At 38.9% G+C, this 19550-nt stretch overlaps 1 protein-coding gene across 1 annotated transcript; it reads right to left on the reverse strand.

Annotated features, from left to right (window-relative positions):
- Window positions 1-1158: 1158 nt before the first annotated feature.
- On the reverse strand, window positions 1159-6238 carry LOC116704717 (solute carrier family 2, facilitated glucose transporter member 5; the record flags this gene model as incomplete). The annotated part of the gene is given in 9 exon segments (XM_074783885.1): window positions 1159-1163; window positions 1295-1367; window positions 1478-1576; window positions 1828-1912; window positions 2288-2330; window positions 5488-5561; window positions 5563-5611; window positions 5819-5937; window positions 6081-6238. Coding segments are annotated over 9 exon segments (705 nt in total), but the record flags the coding sequence as incomplete, so codon positions are not given.
- Window positions 6239-19550: the final 13312 nt, after the last annotated feature.

Consider the following 19550-nt stretch of genomic DNA (forward strand, 5'->3'; position numbering starts at 1 on the left):
CCTGTGACCTTGTATAAAACCTTGGCTAGAAACTTATTTTGGTCAGAGAAAGAATCCTACAGCTGCTTGTGAGCTGCTGGTGGACATCTTTCTCCACTCCACAGTGAATAAAACTCAGCTGAACCGGCCACTGAATTGGACCTGAGAGAGCTTTTTCTTCCACAGTATCCTATAATGTAAGCTCTTGTGGGCTGGGACTTGTATTTGCATCATACAATAAAATGACATTACCAACCAGCAGCACTTTATGCCGAATTGGACAGGAAGGTACACTCCTGTCAGATTATTATGTAATATAATTAGGGATTAAGATATCTAATGCAACGGTGTATAAACCAATGCTGTTGAGTAGTTTAATCCATAATAACATGTACCGGAATTCTATGATAACAGTTAGTCAAATATGGACCTCTAAATTAGTACATATAACTGTCAAATAATGCAGTAAAGTTAGATTCCTTTTGTAAAAAAACAAATACCATAGACAAGTCATAAAAGACAACAAAGCCACTTTGATTAATATTGTGCTGTATTGTTCACATGGCTGATTTTTTGTAATTGGCAGATGTCTGTAGGCTCAATAAGATGTATAACTATGTGAGTTTTATCTTCTGATACACATGAGCAATTTAAAACTCTCACTGTGATATAGCATGACTCCTTCAAGCTAAATGTCTGCTGTTTGACACTTTATGACTTCGGTAAATATGATCACAATCTCATCTGTTGAGTTTCTGTCTAGTTTCTGTTCAGGGGATTTTTTTCTTATTTGATCCTCTAGATTTACAGTGCATCCTCTGAAACTGCAGCAATCTCCAGCACTGTCAGATTCTTGGTTTCAGGGACATTGAACTTTACGTACAGCCCACAGACGGCAAAGACAAACAGGAATATGATAAGACAAAAGAAAAGCATTTTGAGGCCATGTATAAATAACTGTGCATTTTTTCTGATTTTACTGATTCATGAAGAAATGTGTGTACTGGCCTGTAGTTACAAATATGCCATTTTTCAGCATTTTAATAATGTGCTTACCACTATGAAAGGAAAGAGCATTCCCAGCAAAAACATGCTTATCCAGTTGAGAGTTCAGCAGAGGGTGTTTCCTGCTGATTTGAACCATTGAGTTAATATTTCCCATGGAAGAGGAGCTGATGCTCAAGCTGATGGTCAAAAACACAGGAGAGATTCACACACTGCAGTTTGATGTAATCATTGTTGAATAGTCTAGAAGGATAGAATGGATAGTTGAAATCCTTCATTGACAACAAAGATCTCTAGTGATAAAACGTACCTGGTCCACCAGCAAAAAAGAAAATGAAGAAAATGAGGACCATACAGCAGTACGGCATCCAGGAGACCCAACTCTAAAGGAAAATTCAAAGATCTGTTGCTGTGAGTCATTACTTACTATGTTTTATGCGTTAAAATATATAGAAATGTGCTGCAAACTGTGTCTGGCTTTGTGGGAACTCACTTGCAGGTACAGAGTGATGCTGAGGAGGATCAGTGTTGCAAACAATGCCATGTATCCTCTGAACAACAGGGCTGTTTTGCCTGCATCCTCAATAATCATGAACAGCAAAGCACATTAACAGACGTAAACCACAGGGGGGAGCTCAAGCTATACATTAGGACAGGTGTCACAGATGGAGACAACTGTGAGAGCAGAGGAACGTTTTTCCATAACGGTTTTCCTAAATAACAAAAAAAATACCCATCTATGTCAGGATGTCCAAGGGATATTAAACTCGAAATCCACTGATGGTAATGGGCCACAAATCAAAAAATAAATAAACCATGGTTGGATATTGGTGAAATGGGACTTAAACAAACTACAGTGGTGGACACCTCATACACTTCTATGCCCAAGGTGGCGGAAGGTAGGGTAACTGTTGTTGTTGGACTCCTACTGCATCAAAAGAATAATAGTACATCTAGAGAGAGGTATTTGAATTAGATACAAATCACATTCCTGGTTTTGAGTGCAGTAGTGGGTTATAAGGTGTTTTTACTTCATTCCGTTTTATTCTCAAAAAATTGCTTTTAATGTGTGGTGTGCTTTGATTGGAAAAATTAAGCTTTTGGGGAACATTAAGCACTTTTTAGTTTGATTGGTATCAGATTTCACTGATCAAAACTCCTGCAAGCTGCATTCCAGTCGAAAACTTTGGCCCACTTGTGTGTCTTTCACATGAACAATGGCCATTCACATACTTGTTCTTTGACTGGCCGGCCCATATAGAGGAGAGACATCAAATGATTGGCCCACTGGTTTGTCTCTCACCTGAACACTTGCCAATCACGTCCCACTTTGGCCCACCTCCATCCTACCATAGAGAAGGGAGTACATTTAAGTCCCGCCCGAAAAACACTCCACAGGGTTTGGTTTAGCTAGCAAAAATCACGGTGTTTGACCCAGTCAACAAATTTTTAAGCACTGTTGTCCCCAGAGGGGGACAATTTGGATCTTAGTAAGCAAAAAGTTAGTTATGATTAGCAAGCTAAAGGGCATTTCCCAAAATATTTTAATTTTTTGATTTACCAAATTCCACTAAACAAAAGTTCCCTTTGTGTAAAAAATGAAACCCGTATTTTAAAAACTAAAAGCCCGGGCACGGGTTTTCTATAAAAAGAAATTTTGGAGGGGACCCCCCAGGTTTAAAACCCAACCCCTTTAGCCATCTTGCAATCAGGAGAAAAGGCACCTTTTTTGAATCAGTGGGGACTTTTCCCCTACTCTCAAACTCCCACTAAAAACTAAGTAAAAGGGTTTGGGGGCCGGTAGCAGGTTTTCAAAATTTAAAAATTTTTGGGCCCAACTGCCAAATCCCCGGGGAAATTTTTAAAAAAAGGTTTCCCTTTTTTTGGCTGGTGACTCAATAGGGCCCCCCCATTTGGATTTTTTAAATGCATTTGGCTGTAAATGGGGTATTTTAAACCCTGCGGGTATTTTACAACCCAAGATAGGGAAGCCCCAGGCCCAGAGGTTGCGTAGCTTAGCAAAAAAGACGGGAAAAAAGGGAGAAAAAAAGCTAAAGGGGCCCTTTTCCCTTTTTAGATAAAAAAAATCTTCTCACCTTTGGTCTTTAAATTTAACCCACATATCTGGTTTGGTTTTTTTGTACAAAAACCCCAAAAAAAAAGGGAAATTCCCCCTTTTATGGGGCCCGGACTATTTCTTGGTGGGACTGGGGTTTTCCCTGGAGTCGGGTTTGGCCGGGAAATGCTCAGAGCAAAATGTCAGCACAAAAAAACCCTCTGTTTTTTCCTTTTTTTACGTTTAAATTTTTTTTCCAAGTGAGTTTGGTGGGTTTGGGTATTTTTTATTTTATTACAAAAGCCGGGCTAACGGGGTTTCCCTCTTTTTCCCATTTTTTGTGCTAAGCTAAAACCGGGGGCTCGGGGAAAGGGCCCAAAGAGTTGTTTTTATCTCATCAAAACCTCCCCCCAAGAAACCCCTTTTGGCGTTTTCCCCAAAAATGTCAAATTCTATCAATTTTTTGGGACTTTAATGTTTACAAATGAAAAATAAAAATTTTAAATTAAAACCCCCAATGCAGTAAAAATTACACACTCCCTCAAAACAACTTAAAAATAAAATCACAAGTTCTCATGTTGAAGACATACAGGCCTAATGTTAATCATTGATTCTGCAATCTATACATTACTCAAAAAGAGCTAAAATGTCAGGTTATGCAAAGGAATCACGATATCCCAATGTTACTCTTGTGCAAAAGAGTGTTCAGAGTATATCACTCATGCTGCTGATTCCACAGAACTGCATTGTGAAGGAGATAATGATGATGGTGACGAATTTCCCCCAACGGAAAATGCTAGGTTTGAATCAGCCCACCCCTAAATAGATGAAAACAGTCATTCTGTGACATTTAAAAACTAATAACTGGTAAAAGGGGTTTGTCATTTATCTGATGATAGTGCAGCTCAAAATTTCCCCCGTGGAGATGACGTTAAAAAAATAATTTTAGCTTTTTAAAGGGCCTTTCTGTACTCAACTCTTACAGGCCCAAAAAATTTAAAAAACTTTGGGTGGATTTAAAGGTTTCATTTAAGAAATTCTGCCAAAAAACCCCTCTGTTGAAGTTCCAAATAAATCCCAAAACTAAACAAAGCAAACTGCCCCTCCCCCCATAAAATCAATTTCAATAAAATGTCACTAAACCCTCCCCAAAACCCTTTGTCATGATTGACGGGGAAAGTGGGTTTTTGTTTTTTGGGGGACCCTCTGTGCCCCTAGTGTTTTTTTGACGTTTACGGCCCTTGGTTGTCTCCGAGGCCCGGGTTTTCACAGTGTAAATTTAAAGGGGAAAGGGAGCTAGCCGATCAACGAGAGAATCTCCCTTTGAGACAAAAATGAAATTTTGCTGAAACCTGCACTAAAGGTGCACCTTCAAAGGCAGCCTCGGCCCAGTGTATGAATTTTGTGAATGGCTTTGAGTAGGTTTTAAGGGTAGAAAAGCGCTTATAAATACGTTTTCATGGGTGAAAGCAAAACAAAAGTCGAAAGACCAAAAGCCTTTATTTAGCTATGTCACTTTGGGTTTCGGGTTTAAAGTTATTGGTTTTTGAAAGGGGTTTTGATCGTTTTCCCAAGATGGCGCCTGCACTTATACGTGAACGGTACTATCTTTATAAAGTATCTTTTTAATAAAAGATCTTTTTTATAAGCTAATTGGCGGTTTGTGACAACAGTTAGTTAGCATGAAAACAGATCCCAGAGAACGGTCGACTTGGTACCCATGTGTTATTAACCCCTAGGTTTATTTAGTGCCGGATTTGTCCCTTAACTTATTCAAATAAATTGTAATTATAAAGGCTTTAACTGACCCCACCCAGCGTAACACAAGGTACACTTCTTGCTTTGAGAAACATTGGAACAAATGTCTGCATGTGTTTTAATCACTTTGGTCTTATGAAATTCAATTTACATAACATTTTTTGTCTTGTCTGTGTTTTTGTGTTTTACATTTATGTTTTTATACTCATATGGACCTGTGTGTCTGAAATAAAGTTGAATTGAAGTGAATTGAATGGGACGCATGTTGTAGCCGGTCTTATATTTGCAGTTATCAGGCCGTCATTCCTATCAACAATTACTAACATTGTGCTCACTAAGTTATCTGCTAAGATCTCGTTACACAACAACATAACTGAAAAAATTGGGATTACAATGTTATCATAATTAATTGCAAATGATGGCAAAAACCTTGTAGTTTGTAAACAACACAACCATACTAGTGGCTTTATGAAGGATTTTTACATCGACATGGAATGCTTTGATTTTTTTAGGCATTGAATTTACTGAATAAGTCAAATCTAGTCGTATATATATATTAAGATTTAATCCATGTCGCCCCCCTACAGAAAGGACACAATGGGTCTCCGGGAGAGTTCTGTCCACATTAAGACATTCATTGGAACCTTCCACGACCTGAACCCTGTGACAGTATCAATGAGCCACCTCACCCGATCCCCTGCACTGACCACTGAACTTCCCCAAGGAGAAGAAGACAGCGATGGCTACGCCCACCAGCCCTTGCCTTGGGGTCTCATTCAACAAGGTACACAGTATGAGCTACAAGATTGAATCCTAGAGGTGTGCACGAGGGAATCATACTTTTTGAGAAGAGTCAATATCGATCAATAACTGGGTGACAAATGACCAAGAGAACTTAACAATATTGTATAAATCAATTGTCTGTAGGGTTACGAGGGGATCCAAGAGTGCTGAGCAACCATCTATGAAGATAAAGAAAAAAAGAGAGATGTAATGGGTTTCCTCATACAGTAGGTGCACCCAAATTGATGCCATACAGAAATTGCCCCACCATAATTATCTCAAAAGACACAGCTGTTTTGCTCAAGAGTATAAACACAGTTCCAATTATAAAATTGCTGAACAAAAGGGTTTGCTTTCTCTGGGACAGGGAGACAGAGACTGTGTTTAGGCCTGAGGCCATCATTTAAAAAACAAAAAGGAAACAAAAGCTAAAAGTTTAATTATGCTTATCTTATGGTTGATGGTGCTATAGTGAAGTTTTTTGTTCATGGACAATGACCTGCCAAATTTTGAGAACAGCTGCCCAGACACCAGTGACCCTGTTAAACCCCCAATGCAGAAAATGGACACAGTGAAGGACCAGATGAGGGAAACCTTCCACTGCTCCATAAAGACACTGTATCTCTGCAGACGTGTTTTGTTCACCAGCTCCTTTATAAAAATGCATAGTTAAGTCTTATTTTTATTTTAGTTATGCCAGCATAATGTAAGGTACATCATGCGTTCCCCAGGATTAAACTGTAGAAAGAACCTACACAAGTCGTGTCATCACAGTCTCTCACTCAGTGCAAGTGAAAAAGGCATCCACTAAATGCCTTACCGCGATTGCTTTTCAATTGGCTATTCACTCGGTCAATGGTTGTCTTGATTGACAAAAAACACCCATCATACACCCCTGAATTCCACTTCCAAGATATCTTGATTGGCCTCAAATTAGCAGAGCTCATCTTTTCAATTTAGGGGGATTAAGATCAGACCCATATGAGGCTACTAAATGCCCAAAATATCAGTTTTTCAAATTACTTGTATTTGTATGAAACACATTTTCATATCTGAGGGTTGTCCCACCCTAAATATATAACTAAAACCATGCTGTGTATTGCAAATGACATTTAATTCAAATGATTTCGTAAGTAGTAGCAAATGGGGAAAAAATTGTTTTATTCAGTTTAAACATTGGATACTCTTACTCGTACTACTGATAATACTGAGTCATTATTAAATTAGAATCCTAGATCCCACTTTAACCCCTTTATACACAATTGTTGTTTATTGTCCCCCATCTGTTGGATTAAATTTACGCCCATGGTCTTTGTGCTAAACTAAGCTGCTGGTGGCAGTTATGAGTGGTATTAAGCTTTGAGTACGATTCTCTGCAAGAATGTTTGAAATTTGTTAAGATACATCACATCTTCTGATAACCCTGCACATGTCATCACTAGCTGAAAACCTTTGGTGGATTTACCAAAGTGAAAATCAGGCACATCCTCTCATATGTAAATGTGCTTTATTTATATAGCGCTTTTCTAGTCTTAACGACTACTCAAAGCGCTTTTACATAGTACAGGATACATTCACCCTTCACACACATTCATACACTGTGATCAGATAAACTTGCCCAAGGACACTTCGACGTGGGACTGCAGGGCCAGGGATAGAACCACCAACCTTCCGATTGGCAGGCAACCACTCTACCACTGAGCCACAGCTGGTGTATATATGTAGCTTGTGATATCTGAATACACAAACATGATTCTAATGAGGCCTGCTATCGAACGGTATCTCTCTGTGTCCTGCCAGATGTCACACAGCTGACCTCAAGAAAGGATCTGCCTGGTGACGGCTGTCCTGCATCGTCAGTGGGAGGCAGTGGCAGCTTCAGATAACAACACACTCTGGACAGACCACTGAGAGACTGAAACCTCTAAAAAAAACTGTCTTCAGACTGTCTTCTGCAGGAGATGAAAGCCCTTGCAACTGCCAGAGATGCTCTATTTACAGCTTGACACAAGCAAAGGGCTAACACTGTGTTAAAACACATAATTTGTATTGTACGCATCATGCATCATTTGTTATATTGTAATTTACGCACAAAAGTAACCTGAACTCAAATGACAATGGCTGATGTTGCAAGTGATTACTGATGCGGTATAATGGTTTACTTTTTTTTGGACTAGAAGTCAAAACATACAAAATCATTAAGTGTACCGATTAGACAGTAATAGACGGATTTGACAATGGAAAAGGTAAATACAACACCATAATCACATGGACATGCAGTTAAAATAGTAACACATTTCATGGGATTCTGAGACGTTTCACCAAAGTCAGTGGGGTTTGTTATCTGCGTACCATGAATGTGTTTACAAAACTTCATGGTAATCCATCTGATAGTTATTGAGATATTGCTCGCATGGCTGTAAATATTCATAAAGTATAAAAAATGTGCTAATACTTAACACGTAGGTTGTAAAACCTTTCACAATAATTTTTTTTTTCTTAAGGAGTTAGAATTTTTGAGAATCACAAGAGGAACCATTGTGTATTGTCTTTTACTTTGGAAACTCACAAAAATGTGTTCAGTCACTTAAACTCTGGGCTGACAAATAATGCTAAAAGTGCTGCTGGGTTGGTTGAATTTGAGAAGGCGTCTGATAAGGCACAACATGAAAGATATCCTGGTGAACGAGCTAAAAACTGCCACTCCGCTCTTTCAGAGTCAGAGTTGGAGAAACAACAGAGAAGGAAGAGAAGAAATTAGGGCACTGAGATCAGAGTGAAAATATAGAGAAGTGCTTGATTGTGTTTGTAAGGAAGGAAAAGTGAGACTAGACACTGATTATAAATGGAAACTGAAGGATATGCTGCACCTGCCAAAGGCAGGGGAGAAGGATGACTGGTTTTATAGCCACTGAAAACAAGAGAAATGGAAAAGTCTGAAATTGCATCACAAACGAGCCAAGTTAAATCCTCAGTTGAACTGTAACAATATTAAAAACTTCAGCCACCACATTACATTATCCTATGTTTGAAAGACAAAACAGTCCCTAGATGAAGTAAATAATGTATTTTGGCTGCCTGCTAATATTGGACAAAATGACACCACTGGAATTAAACTTCTTACACTGCACCTTTTACGAAATTCTCTATCTCTTCAGCAATGGCAACGTAAACACAGACCAGCTGCAGGTCAGCTGAATATAGCCAACTTAATTGTTGGATTCAAGTAATTTTGAGCAGCTGGGAGTCTATTTGACAGGCCACACACTGTAAGCCAAACACAGAGATGTATGCGTTCTTCTCCTTAAAGGTCCCATGGCATGAAAATGAATAAGAGTTCCCCCAGCCTGCCTATAGTCCCCCAGTGGCTAGAAATTATGATAGGTTTAAACCGGGCCCTGGGTATCCTGCTCTGCCTTTGAGCAAATGAAAGCTCAAATGGGCCGATCTGGAATCCTGCTCCTTATGAGGTCATGAGGGGCAAGGTTACCTCCCCTTTCTCTGCTTTGCCTGCCCAGGGAATTTGGCCCACCCATGAGAAAGAGACATCATGGCTTTCAAACGAGCAAAGTGTCAATTGGTTAAGGCCACAACCCCATCCTCCACCTTGCCCCCCCCCTCTTCTCCTCAAGATCTACAGACTCAGAAATGGGGCAAACTAAGGAAAGCTCATTGTGGGACTGGTTCTAGTGGCTGTAATTCTACACCAAGGCAGAATTTTGAGAAAGAGACTTCAGATATGGTGTTAGGGGACCACTAAGGTCTATATAAAAGCATCCAAATAGCACCATGTCATGGGACCTTTAAAGCTTCCTGTGAACCAGTGACTAAAGCGCCAGTGTGTGGAGGACATACTGGTCCAAGAGCTGATAAGATTACTGACTTTAAAACAAAACTATGCATCTTTTAAAAGAAGAAATAAGACATTCTTACTCCTCAAATGAACAGTTGAATTTCAAAACAGTAAAATACATTGTTAACATGCTAAAACAAGACGGCAACCATGGTAAATATAAGTACTGAACATCAGCAGTTAACAGTTATTAGTGCTATGGAATTTGGTACAGACCTCCATGTCCCTCTCAAGCTACCCTGCAAATTACATTACCGTCAGCCTCTGCTGTACATTGTTACACAAACATTACTCCTTCTAAATGTCAGCATGGAAGCATGACCATTGTGAGCATGTTATCACTGTGCCTAAGTACAGCCTCACATAGCAGCTAGTGTAGCGTATACCCTTAGTCATGCTTTACATACTGTACATCACTGGAGTCCACCTTTTTCAGTCAGCCTGCTATACTCTTTCATAACTTTTTTCCCGGAGACAGACAAGACAAATAGTAAATGTCAGTTCAGCATTTCAAAATGGCGTTTACTGATATTACAATAATATATAATAATAATAACTGGGATTTAAGGATTACAATCTTTCCTTTTACAGTGTCTCTAAGCTTTTTATCCACAGAAATGATTATATTCATATCCAACACAGTCAGTAAAACTTTGCAAATGTTAAGACCTTGGAAGAGTGTCAGTCATTTTTATTTTTGTATTTAACTATTTCATGCGTCTGAACAAACACTATGCATCTCTGAGTCCGGCCTCTGGTTTTCAGGTCATTAGACAAACAGTTGGCAGCAGAAACAAACACTCACAAGGAGTAGTGCCAAAATCTAAGGTCCTCCCAAGTGGACATAGAGTCATGGCAACGCTTGATCACAATAAATAATTAATGGCTTACAGGTTCACTTTACAAGGAGCTTTTCAGGTTTTGACAGACACTCACTATATTTTCATTATCTGAGAGTGAACAGCAGTCCTGGCAGGGTGACTTATGAATATTTCCAGAAGCAGTCATGTTGCCCTGCGGGACAGAAATCAACGTTATAAATGTAGTTAAAGGTAAACTAAAATGAAAGCCATGTGAATGCAGAAATTTTTCATTGCACTTAAAGATAGGCAGGGCAATCAGACTTTAAGCAGAAATGCTCTTTTTTAACTCTTGGAGATGTGTTTTTTCAAGTTTTCCACAAGAACCCACCACAGCTGATTAACATGTGTGAATAAAGCACACTAAAGTTAAGCACTTAAGCCCAATTATCTGTAATGAGAATTTTAAAAACAATCTGTTTAATCCAGCTGTAGAAATGGATGTCTCAAAGGAATAATTTATCACGTTATCCCAAAAACAAAAGAACCCTTTTTGTTTATTTAACTTAGTCACAGAATAGATGTTGAAGTTAAATGTCAGCCAAAATGAAAAGTGTCATAAAAACACTACCGTTCAAAAGTTTGGGGTCACCCAAACAATTTAGTGTTTTCCTGAAAAGTCACACTTATTCAGCACCATACGTTGTGAAATAAATAGAAAATAGAGTCAAGACATTGACAAGTTTAGAAATAATGATTTGTATTTGAAATAAGATTTTTTTTACATCAAACTTTGCTTTCGTCAAAGAATCCTCCATTTGCAGCAATTACAGCATTGCAGACCTTTGGCATTCTAACTGTTAATTTGTTGAGGTAATCTGGAGAAATTGCACCCCACGCTTCCAGAAGCAGCTCCCACAAGTTGGATTGGTTGGATGGGCACTTCTTGGTACCATACGGTCAAGCTGCTCCCACAACAGCTCAATGGGGTTCATATCTGGTGACTGCGCTCGCCACTCCATTACCGATAGAATACCAGCTGCCTGCTTCTGCTCTAAATAGTTCTTGCACAATTTGGAGGTGTGTTTAGGGTCATTGTCCTGTTGTAGGATGAAATTGGCTCCAATCAAGCGCTGTCCACTGGGTATGGCATGGCGTTGCAAAATGGAGTGATAGCCTTCCTTATTCAGAATCCCTTTTACCCTGTACAAATCTCCCACCTTACCAGCACAAAAGCAACCCCAGACCATCATATTACCTCCACCATGCTTAACAGATGGCGTCAGCCATTCTTCCAGCATCTTTTACTTTGTTCTGCATCTCACAAACGTTCTTCTTTGTGATCCAAACACCTCAAACTTGGATTCATCCGTCCACAACACTTTTTTCCAGTCTTCCTCTGTCCAATGTCTGTGTTCTTTTGCCCATCTTAATCTTTTTCTTTTATTGGCCAGTCTCAGATATGGCTTTTTCTTTGCCACTCTGCCCTGAAGCCCAGAATCCCGCAGCCGCCTCTTCACTGTAGATGTTGACACAGGTGTGGTGTTTTGCGGGTACTATCTAATGAAGATGCCAGTTGGGGACCTGTGAGGCGTCTGTTTCTCAAACTAGAGACTCTAATGTACTTATCTTCTTGCTCAGTTGTGCAACGCGGCCTCCCACTTCTTTTTCTACTCTGGTTAGAGCCTGTGCTGTCCTCTGAAGGGAGTAGTACACACCGTTGTAGGAAATCTTCAATTTCTTAGCAATGTCTCGCATGGAATAGCCTTCATTTCTAAGGACAAGAATAGACTGTCGAGTTTCAGATGAAAGTTCTCTTTTTCTGGCCATTTTGAGCGTTTAATTGACCCCACAAATGTGATGCTCCAGAAACTCAATCTGCTCAAAGGAAGGTCAGTTTTGTAGCTTCTGTAACGACCTAAACTGTTTCCAGATGTGTGAACATGATTGCACAAGGGTTTTCTAATCATCAATTAGCCTTCTGAGCCAATGAGCAAACACATTGTACCATTAGAACACCGGAGTGATAGTTGCTGGAAATGGGCCTCTATACACCTATGTAGATATTGCACCAAAAACCAGACATTTGTAGCTAGAATAATCATTTACCACATTAGCAATGTATAGAGTGTATTTCTTCAAAGTTAAGACTAGTTTAAAGTTATCTTCATTGAAAAGTACAGTGCTTTTCCTTCAAAAATAAGGACATTTCAATGTGACCCCAAACTTTTGAACGGTAGTGTATGTATGAGTCATACAAAGTCATACATTATGATTAATGAGTTATCTGTTAAATTGAGCAATATGTTAACGAGTCTGGAAAGTAGTAGGGCCGGCAGTCACTAAACTCCAACTCCAGAGTGTTGATTTTCGGAGTCATCTTCTGTTTTCGAAAGAACGGGCCCACGGACTATGGGCTTTCGGTCCAATAGGACATTTTACAAACTATTAATTTGGATAAATGGGCAGACACTGTAGTTAGAGCCTTGAGCAATTAGCATAGCTTAGCATAAACAATATAGGCAGGGGGAAATCTAGCCAGTAAAACTCACAAATTAACATGTTATGTTTGTTTTAACCGAAATGTAAAAAGTTGTTGTTTAACAGGGATTTGGGAAATAGTTCCACCATATACATAGCTAGCCTTTCTTTGTCCAAAGTTTAAAGGTTCTTCCTACAAGCACTTCTGAATTTCACGAATTAACATATGGCCATTCTGGAAGACTTGCCTGGAAAAACTCATTTTGGGTTAAATCTAACTGTTGACAGAAGGTAGAGGCATCCTCTTTATTTTACCAAACAGCATCCAGCTGCAAGAGTCTGCTGAAATGGCATTTTCTCATCTCATCACGGGCTTATAATATGTTACAGACCAAAAGAGATCAAAGAGCTGCAAAGCTGGAAAAGATGTAGTTGATGTCAGACGTTGAGATAAACCCAGTGTAGCGGCGCTCAAAGCAGTATGCTGATACACAATATCTGAGCAATGCTATTGGTAACCCTAATTTCTACATTCAGGATCTCCTTGTCAGACGCAAACACAAATGTACACACACTAAATCCAAAAACGTGCAGAGCTTGACAAATGTGTCCTCAAAGTGCCAGTCACCATGGATCAATTTTGTAATCTTCAGTGGCAGGAAACGAGCTTAATAAAAGGATTTTGCAGGTATTGATGTTATTAATATCATTCAGTTATGTCAAATATTTGTTTGTGAAGTAACTAGACTCGTGTCAGCAAACACACTTTCTCACTTTGTCTACACTTTTATCATCATATAAGACACTTGTGCCCGGGCATGCAGGCTTGTTGCCCATTCTCCCTAGTACAAATGACAAATTTACAAATGAACCAGCACAGCAGCAATATATCACTCTGATCATGGAAATAAACTGGAAACCTGAGAGTCAAAATCCCATGTTGTATTTCATGCCATTATGCCCTTGAGTGTGGCACTTAAACCAGAAAAGTAAATCTCCAGCTCCTGAGGTGTGCGGTGCCTTAAAGCCTACTGGATTCAGGTATCAGGGACATTAGAAGAGAAATTGGAGTGAAAGTAGGTGCAGAATGCTGCTGGCTATAGTTTGTCACTCAAGTCCAGTGCCCACATGACTCAAAGCTAAACTCATTTCCAGCACAATGGAGGCAGGTGACATTGAGATTTTTGGTAAAACGTGGGAATCTCAAAATGCAATTCCACCGTTATACTTATTAACCTCTCGTAGATATTAGATATCTGTTTTATAATTTAATTTATTTTCCATTGCTGTATTTGGTGCCTCGACTAATATTTCTTTCTTCAAATATTTTCTGGGTGAATGTATTTTACTTATTACTCTTAACCCTAGCTGGGACCAAAGACTGCAACGGTCTTTTGCCACCGGCGGCTATCTTTGGCCACAGCTTGGCCCGGTTACATGAGACCCATCTCCTTCAACTCAGCATCAAGGTCTTCCCCTATTTCGCCTCCCTGTAGGTGTCCGTTGGAGGGCGACTTTGGGGATTCATTCTGGTGGCAGTACAAGTCCAAGCAAACGGAATCTCCATACCTCAATTTCTTTGGCTATGTTGTTGGAGCCTGTGCCCTTATACAGGTTTTTGTTCAAGATTGTGCTAGGCCAATAGATTATTAGAAGATTATTCAGAGGCAGGTGTTTTGGAATTTATCCACCTTGTTTTGCTCATTTTGAGTATGCAGCTTATCCTACAGAAAGTGCAACAATCTGTTTTACCTCAGTGATGTTTCTGTTTTAGTAATCTGTCCTTCATTTGTCTTTTTACATCTTGATTGTGAAGCAAATTGTGTCTGACATTTAGTATCCGTGTTAAATCCAACTATCTGGGAACTTTGAGTTTTGTTGTTTTTGTTTGATAATAAGATTACTTTGGATATCTGAATATTTGATTGTTTTAAGGTTAATTTGTAGTATGAAGTTAATTGTTTTTTCCTGCTCCCCTGTGTGTCTGTGTAGGCTGGCCTCTCCCCATATAAACCTTCCCTTTGCTCGTTTGTTAGGTCAGTTATGTTAAGTTTAGTCTTTATTTGCCGTTTGTTTAATGGGCCTCAATTTAAGGTAAAAGGTTGTAGTTTTTACATTTTTTCTTCTAATTTTTATATTTTTGGTAGTTTTAATTAGCGATGGCGAGATGAAGCCTTGTGAAGCATTGATGCTTTCCAGCAAAGACGTTCTTCGCAAAAGGTGTCGTTGCTCGAGGCTTCATTTGCTCACAATACCACCTGTTGGTCAAAGAGTTTAAAACAGGCAGATCAATTACAAATGATCTGTGTCTGTGTCAAGTGAAAGAGTTCAAGTATCTTGGTATCTTCCTTTTCTTTGGAGGTTTTCCGGGCACATCCAAATGGCGAGAGAGCCCAGGGTAGACCCATAAGACACTGGAGAGATTATATATCTCATCTAAACGTGTTGGGATCCCTCACGATTAGCTGGAAACTGGAGAGAGTGATGGTTGGACTACCTTGCTTAGCCGGCTGCCACTGCAACAGATAAGTAGCCAAAAATGGATGGAGAAACAGCTATTTATGTAATAGGCTTTTAACAACCACAGCTATAAAAGCAAAACTCATAATAAACAGTAATAAAACTCACATTAGCATATTGCACACTGGGGCAAACAGTAAAATATCATTTTCCGCTTTGACATGAACAATATGCTTTTTACTTTATTTTGGTGAAACAAAAGATGAACATTTTCTATGTTTTAAGAATGTAATACTTAGTGTGACTATTTGTCCATAGCACTTTCAAACTGGCAAACAACTATATCACCATTAAAATGAAATTTGATAAAAGTTACTAAATTTAAACAAGACCTACATTTGTAATCAAATATTACTAGTCTTTGTTTTTAATTAAAGATGGTAAAGATGAGGGGGAAAAAAACAATTACTATTAGAACTATTATATATAATTATTATTATTATATAGAATTATATTATTAGAACTCAATTTTGTAATTTAATATAGAACTCTATTTTGTTTTGCTCAGAGACAAGCGTTTCATTATTGATAGGCACTGCCTTTTGGAATTGTTATCACCAATTTGATCTAAAGAACCTTGAAAGTCGACTGCAGTGTTGTCTGGCAACAGAAATCAAGATGGTGTTTTCATTAATGATTTTTAGGCCATAAGGTCAAACTCTAGAAAGCTCTTCACCCAAACAGAATCACATAGTTCAGTCAACATATATATTTTTTAAAGAATTATTAATTTATGATTTAGCCCTTATGATCAACTTCTATCACATCAGAGTTGCTCCCTTATATGCTGGTTAGCACACACATTTATTCAGTTTTCTGTTTTTAAAGATGACACACTCACTTCCACACTCACTGACATGAATCAAAACATAACAACTTGATTGGCAGAGAATAAACTGTACTGATTTATTTGATAAAGCACATGAAGTACAAATGTAATGGCAAAATAACATCTGTACTGTATATATTTTAAGACAAGTTAAACCATTCATTTTGACAACTGCAATAGTTTCAAAATCCTGCCAACGTAAATACATGGACAAGTTTACCAAACCTCATAGCTTTTAGCGTCATTTAGATCCTTGATCTCAATTATTGCTTTGGGCTTTCTCATCTGTGGTGTCATCTGAGACCTTGAGGTTATTAAAAAGACATCTTGAAGCAAAATGAAAACAAAAATGGTGCATACCAAAATGGTGCATACCAATAACAAAACAAAAGCAATTTCTTTCCTAATTATCATGGGAATTTAAAAGCCATCAGTGTTCCTTGAACAGCCAAAGTTTCTTCTAATAATAAATGCACAGGAAAATGGCACGGGTACATTGACATAAATACATATTGATTACTTTCAGAACATGTATTGATAGTAATAAGTACATGTGAGGCACAGGAGCAAGACTGCCTCAGATATGCTGCAAAATGGACCCTTTAAAACACATTCTGTAGCTGTGTACATTCAAGCAATATGATGTTTAGTTCAGATATAGCTTTGCAAGAAACCAAGGCCAGTGACTGATTGTGACTGAGAAAGTTACACTTTTTGTTAGTTTCGTCAGTAAGTGTGCGGGATTCTTTCTAAACTCCTGATCTTTTTGGTCACATCCTACCCACCTGCCTGACAAAAAAAGGAGTGCAAAAAGCTTTCATACGTTACTAACGTAAGTAGAAATATTCAGAGGAGAAAGTAAGTAGAGTCCAACAGAGTAGACTCACAGTAAAAAGGTTGGTCAATGGCAAAAATTGTCAGAAAGAAGCTATCGAGGTCAAGGCTACCCTGATGTTTTTGGTCTTAATGGACCAGAGTCTTCACGCTAAGGAGACTGAGCATCTGAGAATCTGTTTCTGTCAACCTAAGCAGGCAGCTCACTTTGCCGCTTGCATCACCCCACGTTTTTCTACCTACTTGTCAGACTGATCTTAACAGTCCAGTAAGTAAACACATTGAGGTGGGGAGAAAAGTGGTGCTGACTCTGTAATTGTGTGAGGCAGCATTTTGTTTCCCTTTAAAGGAACATCAGAAGGCATGGTGGAGAAGGCTGCACAAAGCAGAGGGCTGTAGGCCAACAACTCGGAATAATCGTTTTTCTTTGCAGGATTGAAACTACACTTGATCTGATGGCATTTATAGTCTATGAATGAATAGAGATGGCATTTATTATCAAGAAAGGCAGCTAATATCTGTATGTCTACATTAGATATTCAATGGGAATCAGCCGACTAGCAAAAAATCTGTTGAAAATTTTAATCTCAGCAACTCTATATATTTTTATAATTATTAATTTAATTATTGTATGTGCGATTTGACTTTGTAATCTTGATTATGATGCATTGATATTGAATTTTCCTATACACTTATTAGTCAAGTCAGTTTTATTTATATAGCACATTTCATAGTAATATGCACCAGAACGTGCTTAACATGCAAATGCAACAGCAACACAACAAGCAGCCTTTCCTGCTTTAGAGTTAGTACAGGTAATGGTTAAAAGTCATCTGCCTGGGGGTTCTTGCTAGTTTGTGTGTAATTACCTTTTTATATACTGATGTGCAAGGCCATTTAGAGCTTTGTCATACTTTGTAGTTCCAGTTAGAACATGTGCAGCCTCATATTGAATGCACTGTATCGCTGCACAGCTCATTTTGGGAGGCATTATAGTATACGTAAATAAATACTTCCCAATGTTTCTCAACATGATTTTACACTGTGATTCAATGTTGTTGAATCCTATTTCTTAGAATAGCTAAAGTGTAGATGCTGGAGAAAAGTTCTTCTTGACCTTAACACCTGTATTCTATATACGTGTCGTCTGGATGAAATTTGTATTACTGTTTTCAAGCGCAAAATGCAGCGAAATGTCACTTTGTGGATAAAAGTTCTAATGTCTGCCGTTTGTGAGCCAGCACCTAATCAAACACCTCTTGTGAGACATGCCTGGCTCCACTGTCATTTCCACCACTAGGGGGAGCAATAACCAGTTCCACAGACACTAACAGGACATGAATAAATAATATGTGTTTGACTGATATGAATGCACTTCTACTAATTATGGTGCCTTGGTCATAAATCTCTGACTGAATGAATAACCTGCCTTTAGGACTCTCATGAGACTCTATGAGCTTCCATAAAGTAAATAAAGTGTGTGTATGTGTGTGTGTGTGCGCGCGTGTGTTTGTGTGTGTTTGTGTGTTCTGCTTTCTTATGGTATATTTATGTTCTTGAGTATCCTATCTTGAGCAGCACAACTCATTTCCCTTACATAAAGAAGATTCAGGGGACTTTGATGAATTACACAGAAGCATTTAATGAGCACTCCATTGAGGAGAGAATAGGCAGTTCCATGTGTTTTGTGTCATGCTGACCCAACTTTCTGAAATTCCTGTCTTCCTAAAGGAGTATTTAAACTCATGCTGGACGCGTTAAATTTAACTGAACTTCCAAGGTCAACAAAGATGTAAGTGCATAAAACAAAGATAGCCTAAAGCCTAGTTCAGCCTGTCTCTCTCTCTCTCTCTCTCTTTCTGGGAAGTATGCAGAAGTATGGCTGGTCCACCGACCTCCTAAAGGAGTCAGTCCTGAAACAAAACATTCCCTTATCATGCAGATGCCTAGATTCACCGAATCAACAGAGGCACGAAGTTGAAGTACTCCTGCCTGGAAAGGATATGAGTTAATGTTGGACACTGACCTCAATGAGACCTGGGGTACCAACTTACATAGACACCACATAGACGCAATAGTATCTCCATGAAAGTTCCATAAACTTTCAGATTCATAAAACTAAATCCATACCTCGAAGGGGGTAAAACTCCTGAGGTAGTGATTAGGGAGTTTCTGATTAAATCACTGGGAGGAACTCATTACATAAATGAGGGGAAATCCAGAATACTTTGGGTGGAATATTCTCAAGATAACTGGAAAATAACGACATAAGTGGCGTGCTTTTATTTACTGTTAAGCTGTATAAAAAGATCACCATTCATCTTTAATGAACAACTCTCTGGCACTCTTTCCTCTCTGTCTGTGATGCCCAGGATACAGTGTCCATCCTGTTGACAATATGTGGCTTAAATGTATGCAGATTCTCTTCATTCACTGGACTCCACACACACCACACACACACACACACACACACACACACACACACACACACACACACACACACACACACACACACACAGGAAAAGGGAAGGCGGGAGGTGTCACGTGGTGTGGAGACTCAGCCAATCAAGAGTAAGTGCGCATTGCGATCCTGTGCAGATTGCTTGTTTCATTAAACGGTTGGTAGTGATCAATGAGCGAGCGGAGCTGTCC

The sequence above is a fragment of the Etheostoma spectabile genome, chromosome 16, assembly GCF_008692095.1.
Source record: "Etheostoma spectabile isolate EspeVRDwgs_2016 chromosome 16, UIUC_Espe_1.0, whole genome shotgun sequence".
Taxonomy (NCBI): Eukaryota; Metazoa; Chordata; class Actinopteri; order Perciformes; family Percidae; genus Etheostoma; species Etheostoma spectabile.